This window comes from Nipponia nippon, unplaced genomic scaffold (assembly GCF_047370975.1).
Source record: "Nipponia nippon isolate SJK-2023a ecotype South Korea unplaced genomic scaffold, ASM4737097v1 scaffold_1, whole genome shotgun sequence".
In the NCBI taxonomy this organism is placed as follows: Eukaryota; Metazoa; Chordata; class Aves; order Pelecaniformes; family Threskiornithidae; genus Nipponia; species Nipponia nippon.
This window is the reverse complement of record NW_028262290.1, coordinates 157,434,065-157,459,532: the sequence shown is the minus strand read 5'-3', so window position 1 is coordinate 157,459,532 and position 25,468 is coordinate 157,434,065. Positions and strand designations below refer to the sequence as shown.

Here is a 25,468-nt window from a genome sequence, read left to right as displayed (position 1 = left end):
GCGTCCCTCACCAGCTGCACCTTCTCCTGATGCTGCTTGCAGGAAGGGCTGCGCGTTGTTCGCGGCCTCGGGGAAGTCTTCCTCTGGACTGACCAAACCGGTGCGCCTACTTTTTGTTTCTTAATGCAAGGTAAAACCCTGATTATATATATGGATTTTTTTTTTTTTCTTGGTTAGGTGTGTAAGAAAATAGCATGCAAGAGGTAGGGTTGCCGTGCGGGAACCACGAAGGCTCCGCTTCCTCTTGCGCGGGAAGTGACATGGTAAATGTAAATGAGCGGTTTGATATCCTCAGGATGTTTACCCCGGTTTGTGCAGCATGTTTCTGTTAATTACTATCTTGCCATTAATTACTGCTGATTCCTGGTAGGATTTCAGTTCAATTCCAGGATGTACACGGATGTTATATTAAATGTAACACAAAATAATAATGCTAGCCCATGCAGGGCTGCTCTTTTGTGAAGCGCTCCGTGACTTACCTGTCCCACCTCACCTGGAATATCCTCTGCCTTAGTGTTTTTATTCCCGTGCATTACCTCCATCTTCCAGGAGCACACGTGGACCCTTTGGTGTAGCTGGTGGCTCCCCCACAGCACCCGCCTAGTCCAAGAATTGTACTCGCGGTTTGCCTTAGACATATAAAATCGGTGCATTACTGAAAAAATATGAGTTGGCAGTGACTTTTCTGATAACGTTGCCCCTCACGATAGGCAATATTGCCCTCTACTGGTTAATTACCGGTTAAAGGATCCATATTTTCCCCTTTCACGTAGCAGCACTTTGCTATGAGAAGTTATTTTTCAGCCCTTCTGGCCGGGAGCAGAAGGCAGGTTTTGGCCCTAATGCAGCTTTTTAGGATGCTACAGCGGGTGTTTGATTTCTTTTTCCCCAGAAGCTGCTTTTCCTTTGGGAGGACCTGGCGCACCTGAACATCAAAGTTTAATTATTGTTTTTAGATGTTAGTAGTAATGCTCAATCTGTCATTTTCAGAATTAACCCTTAGAAATGTAACTTCTCCAAACTGGTTTTGCAAGTGAAATAACTGCAAGGTTTTTAATTATTATTTGCATTAGTAGAATAAGACCTTTAGCTTAACGCTGTAATCTGGATGCCGACTCCAGCAGCCCCCGATAATTGCCCCCTTCCCTGCCCCAGCTGGGGCGGCTGCACGATGAGCTGGATCCAGGCACTGAGCTGGGTTAAAAATAAGCTCGCAAAAAGAGTGTTATTTTTAACCCAGGTCAGTCTCCTGCTCGGGTTCATGGCATGGCTGCCCAGGCTCTCACGTGGGTGTGGTGGCTCGGACGCACGGGAGACGGCAAGAAGGAGCCGTGGGGGGAACTGAGGGCTGTTCAAAGCCTGAGCACCCCTGAAAGCTGCTTCTAAGTGGATTTTCCAGCTCTGAACTCGCCTATGGACCCCGCTCCATACCAGCTGTCTTTCTAAAAGCCATTTCCAGGAGAAACATCGCTGCTGACAAAGCTCCAGCAATGTTTAAGCACTTTTTGGTGGTGATGCCCTGTGTCGCTGACCTTTCCCAGAGCAAAATCTTTTCAAGTCTTGTATTTCAGTTGGTACAGCTAGCTTTATTCAGAATCTGGCTTGAATGTTTCAAATATGTAGAACAAGAGAAAGTAGCTGATGCAAATGACACTTCAGTTTTGCTTTGCAAGGTGTATTAAAGCGAAATGATCAAAGATTTGGAGGCTCATATTGTGCACAGCACCATAGATAATTCAATATTGGAATCCCAGCCGATGTGGTGTTATGGCATTTAACTGATTTGTGGTGCCATCCTGCTCTCCTGCAACTTGGGAAGGGGAAAAAGTTTGGACAATTTTTTGGGGTCTATTTATTGAACTAAAATTTGTCTTTACTTCAGAGGGAGATGGAAAACTGAATGACTCTGCTGGGTGATTGAGATGGACTTAATCCTTTCAATACTTAAAAGGGGCTTGTAAGAAAGATGGGGACAGACTTTTTAGTAGGGCCTGTAGCGATAGGTAATGGTTTTAAGCTAAAAGAGGGTAGATTCAGACTGGATATAAGGAAGAGATTTTTTTACAATGAAGGTGGTGAAACACGGGAACAGGTTGCCCAGAGAGGTGGTAGGTGCCCCATCCCTGGAAACATTCAAGGCCAGGCTGGATGGGGCTCTGAGCAACCTGATTTAGTTGAAGATGCCCCTGCTCACTGCAGGGGGGATGGACTAGATGGCCTTCAAAGGTCCCTTTCAACCCAAACCATTCTATGATTTAGCTGCAAAAGTGCTGCCTGCGCAGGGGTGGGGAGCAGCTCTGCATCCCCCCAGGGCTCTGCCGTGGGGCGAAGGACGGTGGGGGCAAGTGCCGGCAGCCCAGAAGCAGGAAGCACAAATTATTCTTCAGGAGGAAAACTGGGTAACTTTGCAGTCTAATCAGAGTTAATAAATTGTTTGACTTCAGTTGCCACTGTATTACGTGTTGTGGCATGCAGATGCAGCCCCTCTGGTGTGCCGATGCTTTCACAGCACAACCCAAAGAGCAGAGTAGTGCTGAGGGCAGCTTAAGACGGAATTTTCTTGCAGTATAACACAGGCCAGCTCAGCTTAGCAAAAATGCTAAGTACCAATCCTTGATGACAGAAAGTTAGGGAGCTTACGAGGAAAGGTTTAACACAAACTTCCAAAGGGATGCTGGTTCCCTGAGTTCAACACTAAGGAGTTGTGCTCTGGGTTTTAGCACAGATTGCCAGCTCTTTTGGGGCAGACGGTGGGTTTGAACAAGTTTGCGAACAGCCCCTTCCCCACTTGTTCTCAGTGAATGGTATCTCAGCGTTTCTTACTGATTCCCACTCTCAGCCACGTGCTCCTTCCTTGCGCTTCAGCTGCAGCTGCGTTGCACGGATAAACCCCAAGCAGGAGAAGCCAAGTCCTGCATCTCAGACTGGTGCAGGCAGAGTAGGCAGCATGCAGGCAGTGTGCAGGCAGCCTGAGCACAGCCAGGGCTCTCCTGGGTTCATTGGGCTTGTGCAGCACCTCCAGCTGATGTGATGGTGCAGTGCAAGGTCCAGCTTTGGGGGTTAGTTTTGGATCATTTTTGAAGGACAGAGAAATATGCATTGCAGGAATTGTCTGTTTGTGGGGTTGGTTTTCTTGGTGTATCATCTTTCATGGAGCAATTGAACTATGAACCCCGCTGGAGGAGGGGACAGTCCTTGCTCTGGGCCATTTGCAGAAGAGCTGCAGGTGGAGGACGCCCCAGGCAAAGCCTTAGAGAAGGTGTATCATGACTTTTCATAGACAAAAAGTGGCGTAGTTGTGAGGACTTGTCCCAAAACTCACAGGAGGTGTCTGACAGGCAGGTACCATCATTTTCCAGAGGCAGAGCTGTGCTCGTACTGTCAGGAGCTGAAGGCTAAAACCTGCTCTGGAGAGCAGCTCTCAGGGGATTTGGTAAAGCAGGACAAGATTTCCTGCCTCTTCTCTAGGTTGCAGTTGATTTAACTGGAAAGTTTGGAGTACAGAATGTCTTTTGCATTTTTATATTTGAAGTTGGACTCAAGCAGCGAGTGCTTGCTGGAAGATGTTTCTGCGACTTCATTAGGTGCTCAGCGTTGTGGGGCTGGTGGCACAGCCCAGCTCCCAGCGCAAGGGAGCTCTGCGGGAGCGTTCGCTGCAGGCAGCAGACCAAGGTCATGGCAGGGTGCGAGAGGGCCGGCATGCAGCCACGCTGCGGGTGCGTCACCAGGCAGGAGCAAGATTATTTTGAATTCTTCCAGTGTTAAACTGTGCCTTTCACACCAGCTGAATTAGACTAAAGGTGCCGAGACTGATCTCTAGCGTAGTTAGGAGTAATTTATTGGGGTGTGTGTAGAGCATCTGGGTTAATACCTGACTCTGTTAAAGTGTTAGCGTGTCTGATCGGGGTGTCTCTGCGATGCGCACACATGGAGAGCTTCAGGAACGGCCTCAGCACATTTCTCATTCCTGCATCTGCTTGCCAATATAAATTTTAAGAATGCATCAAGCAAGACTTTGCACATCAAAAAGAAAGCCCTGCAGTTTGTGTTTCCATGGGAGGGGAGGGGTCTCTACTTCTGGTACACTATAATTTGTTAGCAAGTGAACTCTCTTGACTGGTTTTTGTATATGCAACTGGGGTACATGGGTTTCCTATGCTTTTTTTTTTTTTTTCTCCTGGCATTTTATAGTATCATCAGACTAATACGTGCTTCAGTGCTGTTTGTATAGCGTGTAAAATCCCATAGCCTCTTAAGGGAAATGCCAGCCATTCTGCATCTGGTGTTTTCTGAGCTTTTCCTTGCCCACCGCCTCGCAGAGCTGAAGCGCTGTGCCCCATGCGAAGGGGAAAAAGCCGTCCTGCCAGCCCTGCCCTACTGCAAGGAGAACCGCACACCCAGAGTGTTACATTGGTATGAGGCAGGCAGGTGGTGTCTAAATGCAGAAATCCTCAGTGTTATCATCATTTGTGGTTTTGTCTTGTTTGCTTGTGCCTTTGGAAGTGCAGGAGAGTCCCGGGTAAAAAAGGGTGAGTTTTGTGGGGGGGAATGGGCACGTAATCACCTGGGAAAAAGGGTCCTCTGCATAGTATCCATGCACATCAGGTGCTCAAATGCACGGCGGGGTGATGTGAGGCACGTCTCGGAGTCCTCTTCTCCTGTGAGGCCTCGGGTGCCGCATTGCACTGTGAAATTACTTTTTAAACATACCTTGCCTCCTTTTCCTCATGCCCTCCGAAGCATCTCCCCATGTCTGATTACAAGGTAAAGACAATGCAACCTGTTTTGTTTGAAAGTGTCGGTGGTTTGGTGCACACAACCAAGTGGGTATTACTGCTCGTGTTCCTTACTGCATACGTGGTGCTTTTTCCATCTTCAAAGCATTTTCCAGCCATGAACTAAGAGCACACGCGTTAGCTGAGAGCACACACCCCTCCCTGAGCAGCTGATGTGGGGCACATCCCAGGAAAAACTTCCAGAATGTGACACACCACTTTTGATGCAAATAAAATGACGCCATATTTCATCAGCTCTATTAAAAGTACTTAAGTAATTGAATTAATGAAACTTTAAAAAGCCTTTAAGAGACAAATGTGGTACACGCCTTCCTTCTCACTCTTTGTTTTTTTTTCTTATTTTCCCCATTGTATGTCTTTGGTTGCCTTTTTTAGTTGTTATCTTACTGTTCGCTTTTTGATGTGTGGTTTTGCTGGCGTTTTTTGTGTGTTATGGTAGCTGATTTCTCTACTTTGCGGCATTGGTACTGTTACAGTTTCTGCAACAAAGGAAAGCGTCATCTGCAAAATAGCATGAGTATGACTGGAATACCTCATCTTTCATACGAATTTTTGCAAACATTGGGTTTTTATTCCATTGTTGTTCATTCACCTTTGCTGTGTGTGCCTTGCCTGCTGGACTGTGCTCACCTCTTATATCTTCAACCCGATTTCCCATCTTTATGTGATCTTTCACACTTCTCTAACCATCCTTCCAGCTGTGGATGTCCAACATCCAGCCCCTCTGAACCCACGTTGGCTTTGTTTTTCTCCCACCATCCCTATAGCCAGCTTGGGTATTTCTCCCTCATTCCCCTATAGCTTTTCCTTGAGCAGGCTCAACCCTTCCTAGGCAGACAGTCCATGCAAGGTGGGACAAGATGACATACTCTGCACAGGACAGAAATATCGTCCAGGGCCATGTGCTCGGCTCTCTCACCCTGCCTTTTGGGAAAAAGCAAACAGTGGCCCCAGAGCTGTCATATCCAGCTGACTTTTTTGGGTGGCTCCAGTGTGGTGAGAGGCCATTGATGGAGCTTTCTGCTCCAGACGCTCCCTGATCTGCAGATAGACAGGAGTATCTGTGAGCTAACCACAGCCAAGGCAGTAGTTTAGTGACACTGAGTTTCCAGCCCAGTTTTGAAGTTTTTTCAGGCTAAATTTAAGCATTTTGGGTGCAGCTGACTTTTCTTGCACTTTGCTTTTTCAGGTGAGGCAGATGAAGAAGCCTTTGCTGAGGAGTGCAGACGGAGAGGACAACACGCCCTGCCTTTCCAGCCAACAAACCCTCGCCTGCTGAAGTCTCACAAGCCCACCAGTTCCCCCAGATATGCCTACCATTATAATAGCGATGAGGTGGAAGAACAAGATAGAAGCCGGGTTACAAGCAGCTTGGAGACCCCTTTTTATTTATCAGGTGTGCACAAGCATGTTGATGAGAAATGCACAGAAAAGGATTCATCAGCTAGTCAAAAGCCAAAACCAAAAAGCCAAGCACGAGGTTGTTGCTGTGTGTTGACTTAATGTAGTTCCCGGGTAGATAATAAACAGCAGCTTGTGTGCCTTCATCCTGCATTAGCTCTGCTCTTCAATTTAGTCTAGATTCACAAACGCCCTGGGATATTCAAGGATCCAGGGCAAATACTGTTAAGCTGCTGAAGTGTCTATGCTCTTAGTTCTTAAAAATGAAGGCCTTTTAGAGATTAACTAATCACAATACTTTGCACATTCATTTACTTAAATTGTGCTTGGCTCCCTTGCCGAAGTAGAAGTTCAGCAACTTGATATTATTTCTGGAAGCTGCAATTTTAGGCACCTAAATCCTAATAGAGAAGGTTGAGACCGTTCAGGTGAACGTGGAAGCACAGCGATTGTCCCGGTTATTTTTGGAAGTAATTAGTCCTTTGATATATTTCCTGTCTGTAACGTTTTGGCAATATAGTCCAGAGGCTATCTTGGACAACAGAGTCCTCATAACTACTTGATTTAATTTGAACCTGTGGTCAAAGATCATCCAGGACTGCCAGGACAGGTTTTTCTGAAACACGAAGATGCCTTTCTACTTGGATGCCCAAGCCAAGGGCCCTTCTCAGTAGTGCTGAATTAAGTGAAGTGCTGGGAAGCGTGAGTGTATGAGGCTCCTCAGGGTAAACACAGCGCATGAAAAACATGCACTGTACCCCAAAACATGCGCTCACATACTCCCAGTGCGGTACCAACTTCTGCTGCGTTTATGAGCCTTTGAATCTAGTGCTGTCTTCTGTACGGAAGACCTAAAGATATCATGTGGGATGACAGCTTGAAAAAACAGAAACATTCAGATAAATGTCTTCCTGATCAGTTGCTGGAAGTTTTGTCTCTTTAGGGATGGCTAAGCTGATTCTTTTCTTTTTTAAAAAAAAAAAAAGTAGTTTAAAATTTCCCTACAGAAGCCTGAATGTAACCTCTGGGCCGATGCCCTGAAATCTCCCATGCAAGGGAGATTTCTGCATTTGGAGACTTGAGGTTCTCTGCAATCATAACAATACTTTGTAATTGTTTCCAAAGAGCGTCTGAGTTTGACACGCACCTTGCAATTTTTGGAGCAATTTTTAAGATTGCGTAGGACTTTTTGCTGTGAATCTATTTATGCTCCAAGACGCACAAGTTTGCAATTAAAATGAATTTCCAGAAGTATTTGTGCAATCACAAAATCCTTTCTTCTACCAGTAGATTGTGAGTTGCCATAAAAGATTGAGGGTGAAAACTTGATTGCAGTAAGACTAAGATTTTACTGTTGCTTTAAATATTTTGCCTACTGTTCCTCTGATGGACAGGGCTGCTGAAGGACTGGTCGAGTCAGTCATAAAAACCTACGTGAGTGTCTTAATCCCTCCCTGGGAAGTTTGTGCACGAGCCCTGGCCAATAACGCCGTTCATCCTTCATGGGTGCTCACCTCTGCCGACTGCCTTGCCCAGCAAGCGGGCTTCACCAGTGCAGCTCTGTAGTTACATCGACCACTTCCTTGCTCCCGCTTGGCTTCTCATTGATCACTGCAACAGCTGCCGTGCTTACACGGGCCAGCGTTGGGAAAAATAGCATCTTTTTCTGCCTTGGTCCAAAGCCCACTCACTTCAGTGGAAAATAAAGTTCAATGGCCTCAAACCGGGCACCGTTCCACCTCAAGTCTTGCTGGCCCTTGGCAGTGAGACTGCGCAGCAATTTTAGATATTATCCCAGTTAGAGCACCTCAAGCAAATCCTCAGTCATTAATGATTCACCTGCAGTGATAATGGTTTTCTTTTGCCAGCTCTAAGAGTGGGAATGCTTGAGTTTTAATTTGTAAGTCTGTAGCAAATTTAAATGAAGGAAAAGGGGATAGGCTTCATCTTGATTACGTGGTGGGAATCCCTCTGGAAGTGGCTGCCTCTCTCTAGTGCCCAAGGAGAAAGGCTGGCCAACTTGTTTAGACTGGCAACCAATATGCAGAGGTGAGATGAATCCTCTCCTTAGTCAGGATTTCCAGTCATTACCATGGGTTTTTAATTAAAAAAAAAAAAAAAAAAGATTCTCCATCTAACATTGACACTTTGCATTTTAGTAGAAATTGCTCTGGGTTTCATACTATTCCTGGTTTCATAACAGCCTTTAGAATAAAACTTGTACTCTGAAGTCATTGCATATCTCAAACAGTGCCCTAGCTCCACCCAAGTAATTTTTTAATAAGAATTCAGATATTACAAGTAATGCACTGCCCGATCGTATGGTGTATGGCTGACTGGTGATATCCAAGCTGTACCAAAGTGGTATTAATGCCAGCAGAGACCTGGGGGTTACAGCCACTAATGGTAGGGGTAGTGGTAACTGCCCCTAAAAAACTGCTTCTCTGAATCTGAGAATTTTGATCTTTATCTAGCAAGAATGGTTGAAATGTTTAATTGTTAAAATACTGAAAAATACATGATATGAAAGATCATTATTTGCAAGATAATATTGCAAGGTTTGCTCTTCCTTTTGAATGAAACAGCTTGCATTAACCTAAAACTTACAACATAAATAATTCATTTTTGCTCCATTTTCACCTGCTGGCATCCCTGAAAAGGAAACCACTTTAAACGAACTAGCTTAACTAATCTTGATCCTTTCCTGGCATGGATTCCTCTGCTGGAAAGTTGAGCTGTTTGTACTTTACTACATCTTTAATGCAGTCTCTGTTCTTTTTACCGACATACGGCTTCCTGAGTTACACATTACTAACTAGTAAAATCAGTGTGCTTGGTTATCCAAACTAATTACCTTATAATTCTCTCACATACTTGTATTTGGGCATGCAATGGAAAGAGAAAGGAAAGCAAAGCCACTGTTTTCTGTGGAAACCTAATACGTGAGGAATGCTGGAGGTGCGGAGATGGGAGGGAGTTCACTCTCCCTTTGCTCCACATCTCCTGGCTGTGACTGTGAGTGGGACGGGATAACAGCCGTACTCTTCTGCGGGCAGAGGCTGGGAAGACTGGCTGGTGGATCTGGAGGTTGGCTGGTTGGCTGGCTGCTCCCTGGCTTAGCCAGAGGTGCCTTCACGCATGGTTTTTTGGCTGCTAGTACGAGAGCATCCCGTTACCCATTTGCTTCCCATAGAAGGTGGCTGGGTTGCACATGGAAGGGCTTCCAAGGCTGCATAGCCTTGCAAGCTTTTGCTTGCCATGTGGGAGTAAAACCTTGGACTCTATTCAGTAATAGTATTACCTTAATTAATAGCAGGCAAGCAGGTTGTATCTGGCTTGGTATGTTCTTGTAGCAATTCTAGGCAGTACTGGTAATGAAAATAGTACGGTGAGCAAGCATGAAGGAAGGCCCCAGTAAGTTGCTAAAGCTTTTCAGTCCCCTAAAACATCAAAGTTGGAATTACATCACTGGGTTGGCCAGTAAAACTGGAGAACTCGCCCCTTGGATTTAACAGTGCGGATAATTAAATAGTGGAGCGGCATACCTAGACGGGGTGGGATGTTTTGTCACCTCAGGTCTTTACGTAAAGGCAGGTTTTCTCTCTGCGATGCTCGGTGGCATGGGCAGGAGCTGTAGATGCGGTGAGAGAATTAGTAGGTCAAATTGTGGTGTGTGTTGGGCAGTGGCTCAGGCTGAAAGGAGGGAATGTGAAAGTGTAGTGTAAAGCTGTAACTGTAAATTGAGTCACACGCATGAAATTATACTGAAGCTGTGATCTGGGGTGAATTTTTATAATGGCATATGCAAGTGTGGTCAGTCTCAAATAACAGATGGTGGCTGCAACTCAGAAGTAAGCTAGCCACCTTTGAAATAATTTATTTATAGTTTATTGTTTTGACTAGAGAGGTATTTCTAAGAGCAGAAAATTAGAAAGCACACTACAGAACCCAACATGCATGCACCCCGCTGCCCTGTTAAAGCTCTGCGCACGTGTTGGAGCCATGACTGCTTTGCTGGTTTGACGGAGGGCAAAAGAATGGCCATAATCTTAGCAAAAAGTTAGTAGATCTTGAAAAACATTTTGTCTGGGCCTTGAGCAGAAAGCATGAATCCCTCCCCCCACCAACCTCAGTGCTTCAGAGCCTGAAAGTAGAAGGAGGCTCCTCCACAGTCTTCACCTTTGCAGGAGATCTTCAATAAAAATCAGGCCATGGCCTTTTTTACTGACTGATGTGGGTCAAGAAATGCTGCGTGTTAATTGTCAGTTGTGACTGAATGCCTTGTTTCCTTCTGCTGACTCCTACGCTCGCCTGTGGTGGCAGGAGGAAGGTGGAGCAGCCCCGTGGCTGCTCTCTGCATCCTGGTGGAGCAGGCAGATGTCACGCAGGGCGGGAAGAAGTTGGATACCGCAAATGGGTTGGGTAGGAGCATTTTCCCCAGGACACTTGTCCCTTTGGATCGATCGCTCGATGTGCACACCTCCCTTGCAGTTGCCGCCCAAGAATGTGAGGAGTTTCATAGTGACTGAACAAACCTGTGCCTTTGGGAGGTGCAGATGGCAGAGAAGTAGAAAGCCAGAAGGAATCAATCTGGGACCCAGCAGAGAGGCTTCCCAATTTGTTTTGCTCCTTGCTGAGGGAGTTGCTACTAAGTGTTGTTGGAAGCTGGTTTCGGTCTTCAGCTGCTTTTTGAAAGCTGGAATAGCTTCTGTGCTTTTTATGGTTCTGGAAGTAGAAGAGAGGGGGATGAAATGGGGAGAATGGGTCAGCAGATGCTGTTTGTTTTAGACAAGAATTATCCAGGCTGTAAACCAGGTGTAATTCCAAATGGTGTGGATTCTTGCTTCATCCGTCTCTGCTCCTGGGAGCTGACAAAAGCAAGAATGTACCAAGTTAGGCTGATATCTGTCTGCATTTGAGTGAATCTGTTTTCCAAATGTCAAAGCCTGGGGAACCTCTCAGCAACCTGTTTTCCCCTGACCCTTCCCTGAGACACTCTACCTTAAGGTAACACATTTCTAGAGTTTAGATAGCGAACAATTGCTTCTAAGGGTAGACATTTGAAAAGCCCATCTCCAAGGCCAGAACTGTTTGGCTGAAGCCAGTTCAGCCAGTCACTAACTATGGGAAGTCTCCATGACTGCTTCGTGGTGCTGGCGACTCACAAGGACACACGTTCACTGCAAATTAATCAAATAGTAATGGGGCTGCTGCTAATTCAGATTTTGTTCTCTTGTGACTTTGGGGCTAGTCTTGTAACCAAGGCAGCTAAATATGCTTTTAATTAGTGCTGGTTGAAGTATTCAAGTGAAATAAGTGCCAAAGGGTTACACCTTTAGTGTGCAATTTTTATTTTTACTAGGAGCTGCTTCAGATCAGGTTTCTGGCCGTTATCACCCAGCATAGCATCACTGGTGCTAATAGACTGGCAAAGCTTGACCTATCCTTTCTTCTTAGGTGGGGGTAGAAAAGGAAATGGTCAAGAGTGAAATTATTTATCACAGCAGGCTCAAAACAGAAAAGACCTGGCAGTTTTCTCTTGAGGAATACTCTGTATTTGTGCGTTATCTCTTACTTTGGCCAATCTGTTTCTGTGTGTCAGTGATAACACTTGAAAGATTTCCACTTTTCACCCTTATTGTTCCGGAGGCTGGTAGGAGACCATGTTGTCCAATGCCTAAATATCTTCATACCACATTATTTTAACATTTGAGTTGTTTCATTTAGAAGACAATGAATTCTGTGGCATTCATTTCAAGTCATAATTTACATTAACTCACAGTATTTTTAAGGAAGAGTTGCTAGAATTGCTTTCAAAAACTGAAAGATTTGAAGAAAATGGACTGTTGCAAAAAGAAAAGTATTATTATATAAAATAGCAGTATCAAATGCAATCATGCCTCTATGTGGAAGCCTTTTAAAAATACTGACAGTGTTTTGAGAATGAAAAATGAGAAAATTATGAAGCTAATAACCTGTGAGGGTTTAATGCTCCTTTCCCAAATATCTGTGTTTAATGTTTCATAGTTATTAGATGAACTAGTTCTGATCAGCTGATATGATGCTGTTTTTCCCTTCAGTAAAGGGAAGAATCCTTTGAATAACACCCTTCGGATGACTGATTCTCAAGAGTCAGCACGTCTCTTCCGCCTCCGTTGGCCTCTGTGGGAAAGCAGAGATGCTTGAGCCCTTCTGGGATGTGTCCCTTACAACAGTAAATTAAATGCCAAGGGATCCTATTTTTGATAATGTATAGGCTGACACTGAAGTAAACTTCATGGATGGAGATCTTAATTAGGAGATGTCCACACAGTGTCCCCAGGGACAGGACTGTAGCTTAGGAGGGTGGCAGGGTGCAGGGAAAACTCAGCGTCATCTGCAATTCTGCAAAGCACTGCCAGTTTTTCTCTTCCTTAAACAATAAAACTGGTTTCCACTCTAACTTTGCGCAGGCTAATCGCTCATGGCAGAATTTCTAAATAAATATCCTGCTTCTTGACTCAGATGATTGCAAAAGATGAAGTCATGCTGTTGATACAGTGTAGGAGCTAGAATGATAACCTAGGAACAGTTTCCCTTTGCTACAAGGGAGTGTGTTTCCTCTAATGCACAAGCTTTTGATAATGTCTCAAGTGATCTTAGCCCAAAGACTCTCGTGATTCTCCCCAAGTCTTAAACTGAAGAACTGCAGTTCTGTTGTGGGCACAACCCTAATTGCGCTTGGGAGGAGCTCTGATTAGGAGGAAACTTCAGCCGCAGTGTGGCTTCATACTCTTCTGACCTCCCACTGCTTCCTTTTCCCATCTTAATTTTGCTATTGGTGCTAAATTGATGGAGAACCAGGCGTGATGGCGACATGGCTTCCTCAGCATCGCATCTGCCTGCCTGCAGACAGAATGGCGGAAAGAAACAGATTTCCAGAGAGGTAGAGCTGTGCCCTTCCTCTGACTCCCAGCCCTGCCTCTCAGCTGGCTTGCAGGGGCTCCTCCGCTCCATGCTGGGCCCCGTTCACTGGGCTATGCTGATTCCCAGTGGCAGAGCACTGCTGAGCTAACAGATCCCTCCAGCTATCTCAAAGCATCACAGAATGATTATCCGAGGGAAGTGTTTGCTAGCTTTGAGTGTAGATTTATAAGTGCACTTGGGTAGATGCGGTGTTGGTTCTGCACAGTTCACTGTCCAGGCAAGTCTGCTAGCAAGTTGCATTTTACTGCAAGTTTGGAGGAGAGAACGAGATGTAGAGCAAGAACTGTTTTTCACACATATTTGTGGGGGAAAAAAATCACTGGGATGAGGATCACACGGCTGGAAGCTTGTGCCTGCTGAACCTGTAGCAAATAATTGTTGCTTGAACTTAATACTTCCATGTACCATTGGAGCTGCCGTAGAGTATAACCTATGGTGCATAGTTAAGCATGAGCAGGCTGATGACCTGCATATAAAATGCACATTGGTAAACACTGAGCACCTTCTTATTTACTCAGGATTCTCGGTATTCCCTAGTCTTAAAATGGAAATGCGAATATCGTGGTAACTCTGACTACCGTGAGCAGGAAACGCCAGTACTTAAATAGCTCCTGCTGTATAAGTCTTATTTATTGCTTCTGTTTTGAAAATTATTCTGGTTTTGCATGTGCTCTAATTTTGAAGCTTTTCCTGAATGGCTTTGAAGTCTTTTGAAAAAATTCTCCAGATCTTTTCAAACTTCAAAGATTGATAGTTTTTTCTTTCTATCCTGTATAAGGGATATAGTAGAACTGGGGATATAATAGAACTGATCTTTTTTAAAAAAACACATTAGAAAGCCAGACCTTTTCTTTAAGATACCTTAAACCATTCAGAGAACGTGTGCTTTTGCTAGAGGGAAAAGTCCATGAATGCTGTGAATAGTGTTTTACAAGCCATGTTTCCTCAGGACACAAAGAAGGCAGCAAGAGGAGGAAGCAGAAGCAGAGAGAGGAACAGAAGAAGAAGAAGTCAACCAAAGGGAGTTACTAAAATGGACTTCTCTGCTATGCCAATACCTTTATAATAACGACAACTTAATGTTACATTTGAGCACACCTCTTTTGTGTATATTTTTTGATTGTTCACACTGCTAGCAAGGAAGTGACTCATGTTTAAAACTGTACTAAAATTGCACTATGTTATTCTTTTTAGTTTCACGGAGTGGCTTTCTTGCCAGTCAGGTTAGGGAATTCGAACGAGGCTGATCTTGGTTAGAAGTGTGTTATGTTTGAAGATTGGAAAGCGTTACAGAATTTCTTACCTCTTCCTTCCCTGGGACTAAAAGGACTCTAGTCTAGTGATTGTTTATTTGTTTTGTAGGATATAAAGGGTTGTGCAAATGCCTGTTTGTTTGGTCATTCTGGCATCAACATCAGGCCTGTTGAAAGAAGAGTCCTATTCACTCATGTCGTTGGGAATGGGATTGAGACATGAGCTCTTATAGGGTAATTTATGCAAGCTTAATAAGTGACTTTTACGGTTGGGGTTTTTTTTCCCAAGCTGGGCAGCAAAGATTTGTCCCTGCTATTAAAATGTTCCTTCATTTTAAATTGTATCATTAAGTTATATCCTCTGATTTTAAGAAACTTGGTGTAATGACGGTCTCCTGTAAGCACTCCTACTGATTTCCTTAAGCATAGTTGACTCCCAATGAATCATTTAGTGAAATCATTCCTTATTTTAAAACTTTATTTTTCAGAACCTAGAGACAAATGATCTAAGTGCTACTTTAAAACTGCTCTTTGTTTCTGCTGAGTAGGTTTGAGATAACAAACATTTTTCAGCGCCTGTATAAGATTTTATCGAGTTGTTTCTGCAAAGAACTTACACCTTTATGTACGAAAGCATTTTGCATCGGTTTTATTGCAGGACTAATTTTTTTTAGCTTGAAAAGATGTCTTCAATTTAAAAGAAATACGTATTTTCCAGCAAGATTACTTCCTTGCTTCCCATACTTGTCTCATGTGCATGACACATTGCTTCTCTTAACCTTGTAGTTTGTACAGAGCCCTTCCATTGCCATAAGCATTTACCTGCATGTTTCTTGTCAGTATGTTGCCTCCTCTTTTTAACCTCCAGGTAGGAGTTAGCAGCTTATGGTTTTGTTTTGTTTCTTTTGTTCTTCCTCTTGCCAATATGTTGTTGATGTAACAGACTTAAACCTGGCAATATTGAAAGTCCACAGTTCCTGAAGAAACTCACTCATCCTAACGTTTAAAAGATGTAGCAATGCACATAATGGTGTAAGGAAGAAGCTAAACAGAAAAATCAGGTCTGCATTCTAGCATGGTTTGATATAACAAATTCTGGTGTCGCTGGTAGCTGAACGGTTTAGCTTCAAATGCTTACATTACCCAATGTAACCCTACGCAAACATATAACCATACATGAAATCTGTTAGGGTATTTAAATTCCGGTTAATATGAAATAAGACTGAATACTGGTTTTCTGTCACTTAAATACCACTTTTTTTTTGTTTTGTGCAGTGTTACTAATATTTAAAAATAAAGAAAATTCTCCTTTATACTTTGTCCTCTCGCACTATACTGTAGACTAGAGCTGGCATCAGTTGTTCATGTTTAGTTTCAATTAAAGTTTAGGCTGTAAGCACAAGGGGAGAGTCCGCATTCACAAAACACCCACAAGCATACCAAGTTATTCCTTTTGCTAAATCCATGAGCAACTTGATACAGTCCCTGTGTCAAATGGCTGATAATGGAAAACGAGGGTTCATTCTGGCTGGAAACATCACCATGGGAGCACATACATCAAACAGAGCTTGCACATTATCCGGGCAAGGAACATTCACGCTGGATAACACACAACACTTTGAATTGCACCCCATTTAGTACACTTTCTGTACTCTGGGAGAAGTGTCTCCCCCGGTACATATGCCAATTTTAAGCTATTAGCACTCCGTATATGTTGGGAAAATGGTGCGTGCTTTGGAAAACCAAGAGAGGTGGTGGAAGGTATTTAAAAGAAGGGTAGACTTGATGCTCGACGACATGGTTTAGTGCTGGACTTGGCAGTGATAGGTTCACGGTTGGACTTGATGATCTTAAGGGTCTTTTCCAACTTTAATGATTCTATGATTCTAAGGGAGAGGTGACACCAACTCAGGGTTGGTCTCCCCCGGGCTGTCCCTGTGCTGTGAGCGGCCTCACGTCACAGCACAGAGTGGCTCCAGATGAAGGATGTGCCTTGAAGAGTTAGAGCAGACCGGGATTTGGCACATAAATATCTTCTTGACTCTGATCCCTGTGTTAGGCTTGAAGGAGGAGGATAGAGCATTAACTAGTTAGGAGACCTGAAGGTAGGCTCTAAATTAGTTAGGAAGCCTGTCTCACCAAGGGCATCCTTATCCCATCGGAAAGATGCTGGCGTGCTTGCAGCTGGGCTCCTACACCCTGCGCCTCCCATGGGGAGAAACTCCTGGGAAACACAGAGTCCCCAGAGGAGGGAACCATGGGCATAATCTTTCCTAAGACTACCTAGAATCTGCCCAAACTTACCCAGAAATTAAGAAACGTGGGTCCGTGGCCATTGAGCCTAATTCCTTCTTTCTCAGACTGATTATTTCTGGATTTTAACTGAAGGGTAACGGCTTAACTGAGCACCGTGAAGCAGGGTTGTCAGCCTGGGTGTAGCGCCGTGCTCACGTGGCCACGCTGCTTGCAGGACAGCCTGGATGTGGTGCCACGTCTGCCACGTATGTATGAGCAGGCACCTATGGGAGGTCTTGTATCCCGGCGCATCCGTCTGCCAAAGGTGAAGGCTGCATGATGATATGGTTACTTAAATATGTGTTGGGGCAGGAAAAATGCAGGTGGGTGTGAGACGCCACAACTGATAACAGATGATGCTGGCCCAAGAGTGGCTGTGAATAAATGTATTGTGAAAGCTGGAAAAAGATTCCTGACTATCCTACACCACTTCTGTGGAAGAGCTGAGGACAGAAACAGAGCTAGTTTAAATACAGACCTGACATGATTTATAAACTGTATTGCAAAATGATTCCCTACAGAGCAGATACCTGGGCTCACAGACCCAAAGTGTTTTCAATCCCTTTTACTATCCCATAAGAAAATGAAATTATTAGGGTAGAGAACACAGTGAGTTGAGTAACAGCATAATTAAAATGATACACTGAAAACAAAACAATTTTATCTTAAGACAGTGGGACACAATCAAAACCAAGCAAAATATGGACAGATAAAGAGTTCCTGCTCCTCACTTGGAAGCTGCCACTATGAAAATGGTTTAAATTCAGTTGTTTTTCCACACCTTTTAGAGATGTGCACAGTCTGCTCTTTGAACTAAGGTTTGGCAAGACTTTGATCCTAAATAAATGATCTCAGAGAGTGTAGGTGTCAAAATGATAAAAATGGTTTTTTTTCAAGTTTTTGCCCAGTCTCTGCTCAGTGCTGCTGCCCACCTCCGTGGGCAGCGTTCAGACCTGTAAATCCTACTTCTAGAGGTAACACAAAACTCAGTTTTTCTCTGTCAGCTCGGCTGCCTTTACAGAGACTTGCTTTTTTTCCCAAATTTCAGAACCATCTCATGATACTTCGTATGTATTTGTTGAAATAACACACTGAAAAGATGCTTCGTTTGAAAAGCAGAGAGCCAGATACCCATGTATCTGTATATGTATAATAATCATTAGGGAAGCACTAAACTGCCTGTTTTCCCAATCGTGACTTGTACCCGCTTGTTCTTCGGGAATATTTCTAGACATGTGCCACCAAACTGGTGCCTATCAAGTGGTGGGATTAACTTGTTACTATATTGAATTTCATTGTTTTGTTCTGCCTGTACAGAAATGTATTGAATTCCATTTTTTCCGCCTTCATTTTGTGTGCCAGTTGCACAGGACTATTTATTCCTGGGATGCACAGGTTAGTCCTTCCTGCATTTCACATCTCAGTTATCTTCCTTCATGTGCACTCCTACTCCTTTATGTCCAGACTTAGCTCACATTTTAGTGCTGTCTCACGTTCCCTTGCCTGGAGAGCACCTTACTCCCCTGTAACTCACATATTGATGGAGGGGGAAGAAGGTACAATTGCCCATGATTAGGTATATTGAATTCTTCTCTTTGTAATGAGCAAGTTGGAATCTGGTCTTAAGAGATTTTTTATCACTATTTGCAAAACTTTGCTCATTGCTGCCAGTAGCACTGAAAACTCTAGGGAAGGCAAGACAATTTTCCTCTCCACTGATGAGAATTAAAACAAGGCACTTAAAGCCACATACAGATCTCAATTTTAATAAATGCTCATATTTGAAACTATGATCAATTCAGCTGCCCCGTGTCAGCACACTTTGACTTCTCACAAGTTTTTCTAGCCAAAAAAGATTAGGTGTGGTGTTGGGAAGCGTCAGGTTTGTTAAGTACCTTGTTGGTGCCCTCTTAGCCACCAGCTGTTAACTGACAGCAGGAGAAGCATTTCCAAAGTGGCTGAGCTGACCCAAGATGACATTTCCAAACATGGGGTAGGTTATCATGCTGCTCTCATCACAACAAGCAGAAACTGCTCATGTCATTTGGCACATCTTGAACTACAGCATCAGGTATCACAGGCTTTCCTTCTGCCTCTTCCAGAAGACCTCATGTTATCACTGCAAAGCCAGCCCAAAAAGCAAGAAGGGAGTGTGACAAGGTGGTCAAAACACGAGTCTCAATGCTTTGATTTCAGGGAAATGCCTCCATGTCTCCCTGGAAGTGATCACAGATTTTCTAGGATGTCCCCAAGGAGGGAACGGGACGTCACTGCACTGGCTGGGTGTTTAATTGCATCTCTTCAATGCCTGTTTCCATTGGCATGCACATGCACCTTTCTACTTAAATAGCATACCTAATTTTTTCCATCCCTTGTTTGGGAAGTGCTCATCCTTTGGTCAATGCAGAGCAGCTTGCTTGTTCTTTAGGCTGCCAGTGGTTGCAATTTAATGAAGTCTTGTGATATGGCAGGTGTTATTTTTACATTATCTCAATATTAGAGAGTTGCAGTTGGGAAACCGTCTTTAACTTAAAAAGCAAAATTTACTTCCAGGTTTTTAAGATGAAAGCTAACAGTGCAAAATGGTAGATCATACCAAAGCCAGTACACAAATACACCTCTTAAATGTATTAGGTTAAAACTTAGAAAATATATGTTTCTGCCTGATTTTTGGAGTCCCAATGTGTGACATCTTTGGATGCTTTGATATGTTAAGCAGAGCAGTGCTGGTTGCATATTGCTACGTGAGACCAAGAGATAGTTTGAAGCTTCTTTAATAGCCTGCATGCTCAGAGCTGAGGAAGGGAGGGAGCTCTAAGGAGACATTAAGGAGCCCGAAGCAGACACTTCCCACGGCACCTGGAAGGGACACTCGCCAAAGGTGCATGACTTGATCCTGGCAGCAGATGCAAGCCACAACCTGCCATACTGGTAGTGTTGTGACAACATGGGTTTTACCGCTTCGGGATTCAAGGCGAGGAGGTAACCAGCACTAGAACCTTCCCAGTGCCGTGAGTCACGCTTTATACCCATAAAAATGGTTTGTCAGCTACCTGGCCCACTGTCCTGTCTTTGATAGTGACTAATGGTGGATGCCTAGGGCAGAGCACAGGAACAGGCTAAGGATGTAATTATACCTCACCAGAATGTTTTCCCAGCTGCAGCCCTCTGTAGGTCAGAGGCTCCTGGATCTAGAAATGGTTTTCTGTTGCCCAGTATTTTTTTTCCATTGATTTGTTCAATTGCCTTTTAACCTAGAAAACTGCTCAATACCCAGTGTCCTATGGCAAGTAATTTCTTGTCTGACTCTGCTGGGTAATGAGATAGACCCTGTGTTTTAAACCTCTCTCCTACAGCTTCCTTTGGTTTCCTCCCCTCCTCCATCCGAACATTGGAAGAGACACTGAACACCACATCCTCATTCACCTTTTCCACGCCACTCATGATTTTGCCCATTTCGCTCATGCCAGCCTTTCGTTAACTCTTTTACGGCTCAAGAGGTCCAGCATATTGAACCATTCCTCACAGAAAGGCCTTTTCCTACCTTTGATCACCCTCTCAGGTTAGGAAAGCTCGTGAAAACAGCGGCTGTTGCTCAGCTCCATGAATTGCGATGACCGCCTGGATGAGCATGACTAGCATTTTAGCAACTTGCTAATACCCTGCTATCGGTCTGACAGAGAAAAGCCGCGCAAAGCCCAGGATGCAGGAAGAGCTGACCGATGCTTGAGACCCAGCTCTGATGCCCTCAGTCTCATCAGGCTCTCATGGGCTCTGCATTGAGAACGCATGAGCTCATGGCAGTGATGGTATCTTCAGAGCATGGTCCCACACACCTTCACCCTCCCTCCCACCCCCTCAGCCGAAATCGCATCATGGGGCATTCCTGGGTGGCTGATGGATGCGCACCTCCTGACTCAGGCACAGCTCCTGCCACCGCTTGTTGTTCCTGGAGCTGTGAGCATTAACTATCTGTAACTCTGCTTGGCTGGCAGCACACGGACTGTGGAGTAAGTGCTTTCTTGTAAGAAGTGCCTGGTGTTGCCAATGCCAGTTTGCCTGCTCCCACGGAAAACCGGTGTTGGCTGTATGATCCCTGCCAACCAGGGAGACGGGTCCAGTAACCTTGAGAAGACACCTTGCTCCTGGTGTGACACATCCCTGCAGGCAGCGCCTGGAGGCGTGGGCAGTGCGACTCCATGCGTCCCTGATTTCTGCAGCGCTGCCTGTGGCAGCACAACAGCTTTTTCATTTCCAACCCCTGTTTGTCCAATATGCAGATGATATTTCTCATCTGTAGCAATCTGGGCTGTGACTTCCCTTATTCCCCTCAGCATCTTCTGTGCAGGGACAGCTGTGCGCAAGCGTTCACTTACTGGGTCTTAGGGTCACCGATGTCATTTGGGAAATCATAAACAGCTGGGGAGTTAGTTATGAGGAAATATGAGTGATGGCAGGGAGGATCCAGAGAGATGGGAGGGTGCAGGACATCAAACACTGATTCTTAAAGCGCAAAGTTAAAACTGGCTGATTGATCCAACCCCCCAAAAGGTTGTGTCAGGATCTGTCAAAGCTCAGACTGTGTCTGGCTCTGAAGTTCTGGTTCAGATCCAGCTCCACTTTAAATACAATTTTGCCCAATAGGTTTTTGATCTGAGTGCAGACACAGGCTCGAGTGACAGGTAACCTCTGCTCGCCATGCCTCTGCTCCAGCAGATAGCCCTGCTGTGGTTTGCAGGAAGGGTTTTTTTGGGTGCACCTGAGCCCATGGCCTCTTCTTTCTCAGCAGGACCCAGGTTTGGTGGTGGTGGTTTTTTAATCAACAAAATGACTTCCCTTGGAACCACAGATTTTTCTATCATGAATACTTAGGAAAATATTATTCAGCTCATGTGTAATGCAAGTCTCAGGTTGCATTAGGAGATGGGATGTGATAGAACACGATGGTAATGAGTCACCTCGTATCATGTTTTATTGTGATGTGTCAGCTGAGAAAGCTAGAGAGCTATAGGTGTTTCTACCAGCCCAGTTATGAAACAACTGCTGGTTCATGTGAAGATTATTAAGTTTTTCCTATTCTAGTTAGCAGATAGGTTTAGGTCTGTGGCTTAGCAATGTTTTGTTTAAGTTGCTAACAATGAGCTGCCTCAGAATCTATTTTCCACCCAGGAAAGTAATCAGTCCCTTGTTAGCAAGGGCTAACCTTGCTCGAAAACACCAGTCACCAGGACGAGACTGCCTCTCTTGGCAGAGGGGAAAGTTTGTGAGATTGTCTTTATTTTAGGGCTACTTTCTGCTGGCATTGAGTAGAAGAGGGTGATGATGCCATCGCCCGTAGCTGCTGTAGAACTGAGAATATGAAGGCATGATTTGGAAGGTTAGAGGAGGTTAGAGCCCGGCCCTATACTTCTCAATTTAATCCAGAGAGTGACAGATGCCCAAACACAAGCAGAAAAACTCAAAGGATTTTCAAGGTAGGCTTTTCATTTCCATTACTGCTGGCTGCATTGCTGGCGGTCATTACGAAGAAATGCACAGGACCCTTCAGGATGTTGCAGCAGCCCTGGGTATGAAATTGTGTCTATGAGATGAGGGTGATGGAATCGGTGGAGACCAACAGGTCTCAGTCCCTCTCCACCACTGGCCTGGTGAGACCTTCAGCCAACTGCTTTGCCTCCTGCTGCAATGCCCATGGATTTGCCAAAGCTGCACAAGCAAACAGCTGCTCAGCTGGGCAGGCGGGAAGTATCTGATGCACATGATCTGCTATGGTGATGGTGGATGAGTTTCGTTTTTTTGTTTTTTTTTTTTGTAAAAGTTTAGATAAATTTTGAGAATAAGGATTTATATGTTCAACTTTTCTTTTTGAGTTATTTATATTGACTACAAGGGGACTCAGCGGGGGGCTGTAGTTTCTAGCCCCTCACACAGGGGACAGATTTGGGGCAGGTATACGTGTCTCCTCTCCCACAGCTCTGTGGCGTCTCCTGACTGCGACTCTTCGGCGGGCCCCGTCCCTTCACCCTACATCTCTCTGCAGCAGAGAAAGTCAATTCAGTGAAATGCTCTGGAGCTTTTGCTGTGTTAATAAACAGAGATCAGGATAAGACCTTTCCCTTCATTTTTATACCATGGTTTAAACTCCCCTTCTCTAACGTGTCGGTCTCGCACCATTAACCCCTTGCAGCCCTGGTTGGAGGAGAAGGTTCCCTAGCGGGGTTGTAAATGCTTCAGAGGAAGCATCTGGGGAGGGAAGCTGAATAATGGAAATGTTAACAGACCTTTCATTACACACCCGATACATCATTACTTAATTTCTTTGCTTTTGTCTCCTGTTTTTATAGTGTTTTTTTCCCCTGATCAATAGCATTCATCCTACTCAGTGAACAGGCTTGATACTGTTTTTATGGTGTGAAAATTACTGTTGCTTTGACTGGCTCCTATTACCAGGTGACACTGCTTGGCAGAAAACAATGAATCTTCCTATTATTTGGAAAATAAATGTGATTTATGGGAGCAGCAATCGATAGTGGTCTGTGTCTTGCTGTCAGAGTGCTTGCTTTCTTGAAATAAGGCTTTTACCTTTGGAGTGTGAAGGCTGTTTGTCTAGTGCTGTGGAGCAATTTATAATATATATTTTTTAATCTCAGCTTTTACTAAGAATTTTTTTAAAGATGATGATAAAGAAAACATTTGTTGTCTTTTTAAGGGTTTGATGCCTATGTGGAAAGCAATTGCGTAGGTGCGAAGTTAAGCACGCTGGCAGGGAAGGACGTTGTGGATGCTGGAGATGGTGGAGGGAGGTGGAGGAAGGGGAAAGCTGACCATCGAGCACCTGCTATCGCTTCCCTTCACTCACTGGAGAGATGATGGTCAACGCTGAGGATTTATTATTAAAATCCCACAACACTGATAACAAAAAATGGACTAATTTAGCTGCAGGGAAGCAGAACTGCTTCACCTGATAGCTGTGCAAGACCTTATCTGGAGATGCCTGGGGAGGCCTGTGAGGCTGTTCCTGGTTTTTCTGTTCATTCTTGCTCTTTTGCAGCAACCTCTCTGTTGCCTACTGGTTGGCCTTATCCATTGTGGGCAAACTCTGCTCCCAGACAGAGCAAGGGTGCACCCTCTTCCTCTAATGCCTGTGCTGAAAATGTCTTGCACTTCTTGAAGGACTAGTAAATAAAGAGCTTACCTATTTCGGGACAGTTTTTGTGTCTCTCTTAGGGCAAAGGAACTAAGGGAGCTCCTCATCGCTTTGGATTGATTTTTTTTTTTTTAATTAAAAATAGACGTGGTCTCCAAGTTGCTTCAATTGGCTTATTCCAGTCTTAACAGTGATTTAAACTACAGTTCTGGTGTATTTACACAGAGAGAGGAGGCTGCGTGGCTGAGTGCATATATCAGCACCTCTGCAAGCAATTACAGTTGAAGCCAAACCCTGAGCTCTTCCCCATAATTGCGTCTCTCATGCCAAGGAAGAGAGGACACAGCCCCCAGGGCAGCAGAGCTGAGGGGCACCTCAGCTGGGCACGGGGACCCCACACCTCCAAGGCCGGATGCCTTAGGAGAGCTGCGATGCCCCAAGCCCCAAGCTGCAGAGCCACCCAAGTGATTCCAGTCCCAGGGTGGAAATTTTCACCTGCTAGGGATCAAATTTAACCTCAGCAAACAATTCTGTCCTGCAACACACAGCCTAAGGGGCCATACTTTTTTGCAAAATTACTGGTGAAGGAAGCCTTGTGTCCAAAAAGGTATGTCTGTGCGTTTGCGCAGGAAGGCTGAACACTGACTATACACCTATTGCTGCTGGATGAAGGACCAAAGACACAGGGCCCAAATGATTTCTCTGTATAGAACTGAGCTGCTCAGAAAAACAGTTAACCCAGAGATTTTTGTTAACGTATTTTGACAAAGATGAATGTTCTCTTAGGAAGCAGGTACATCAGACGGCAAGAGGTTGATCATTAATTTTAAAAAGTCAATTTTCTGTCAGGTAAAGTTTTATTTTGGAGATGTTTTACTATCCCTTCCTGCTAGCCTTTTTGCTCTGCTTTGGGGCTGCTTTCTGGTCAAGCTGAAGTGAACACCTGAAAGTTGTTTCTTTCTCCATAGAAATAAATATGCATGCATATATATATGTATGTATATGTACCTTAAGCACCCTTCTGGATAGTTTCAACTACTTTTCTTAAGCCAAGAGGATGGATACTGTACTAGCAGCTAGGAGGATGAAGCAAACTGGAATTGCCTTTATCAATCTTAAAACAGTGGAATCGGCAGTTTTCTGAATATCTTTGTGCAGAGCCTCTGAGTTTATGTTCAGGTAGTGCCAAACACTGTGGTGATCTAACACTAATTTGGGTCTCCTCAGTAAAACGCCTTTGTTTTATGGTCAAGAGGGGTTTATTATGAAAATCTGATCTGCTACATTACATGGGTCCATATAATTTCCCTTAATGATGCCTACACTGAAGTTAGACCTCACAGCAAACCCAGAGTGTATCTCATAGAGAAACACCCAGCCACAACTGGAATAATTATCTCTTTTAGGCATCATCTCTTACAGAAGGTATTTCAGTTTACTCTGTTCCTCAAACAGCAGCTTCTTCCAAGGAACTGCCTGTCTGGCTGCAGTGCCTTTACACAGGTAGGACTGTCTCTGGCCAGGACTAAATATAGGGTTTGTGCTGAGTTAGCTACAAGGAATGGGTTTCAGTGGGTAATATAGAATAAATACAGCTGCCAACGTAACTA

General features: G+C 44.4%; 1 protein-coding gene across 7 annotated transcripts in view; it reads left to right on the top strand.

Annotated features, from left to right (window-relative positions):
• The window catches only part of DNAJB6 (DnaJ heat shock protein family (Hsp40) member B6), an 86,416-nt gene that overhangs the window by 54,092 nt on the left and 6,856 nt on the right, over nt 1-25,468 (top strand). For 4 of the 7 annotated variants that reach the window (XM_087729974.1, XM_087729981.1, XM_087729997.1 and 1 more), the window contains exon 9: nt 5,986-6,192. In XM_087729974.1, the coding sequence (XP_087586100.1) occupies nt 5,986-6,192 (207 nt within the window). Of the gene's footprint in view, nt 1-5,985; nt 6,344-12,277; nt 12,313-14,112; nt 15,730-25,468 lie in introns of those variants that run through there. The other 3 variants (XM_087730007.1, XM_087730027.1, XM_087729987.1) reach the window with 3 other exon arrangements.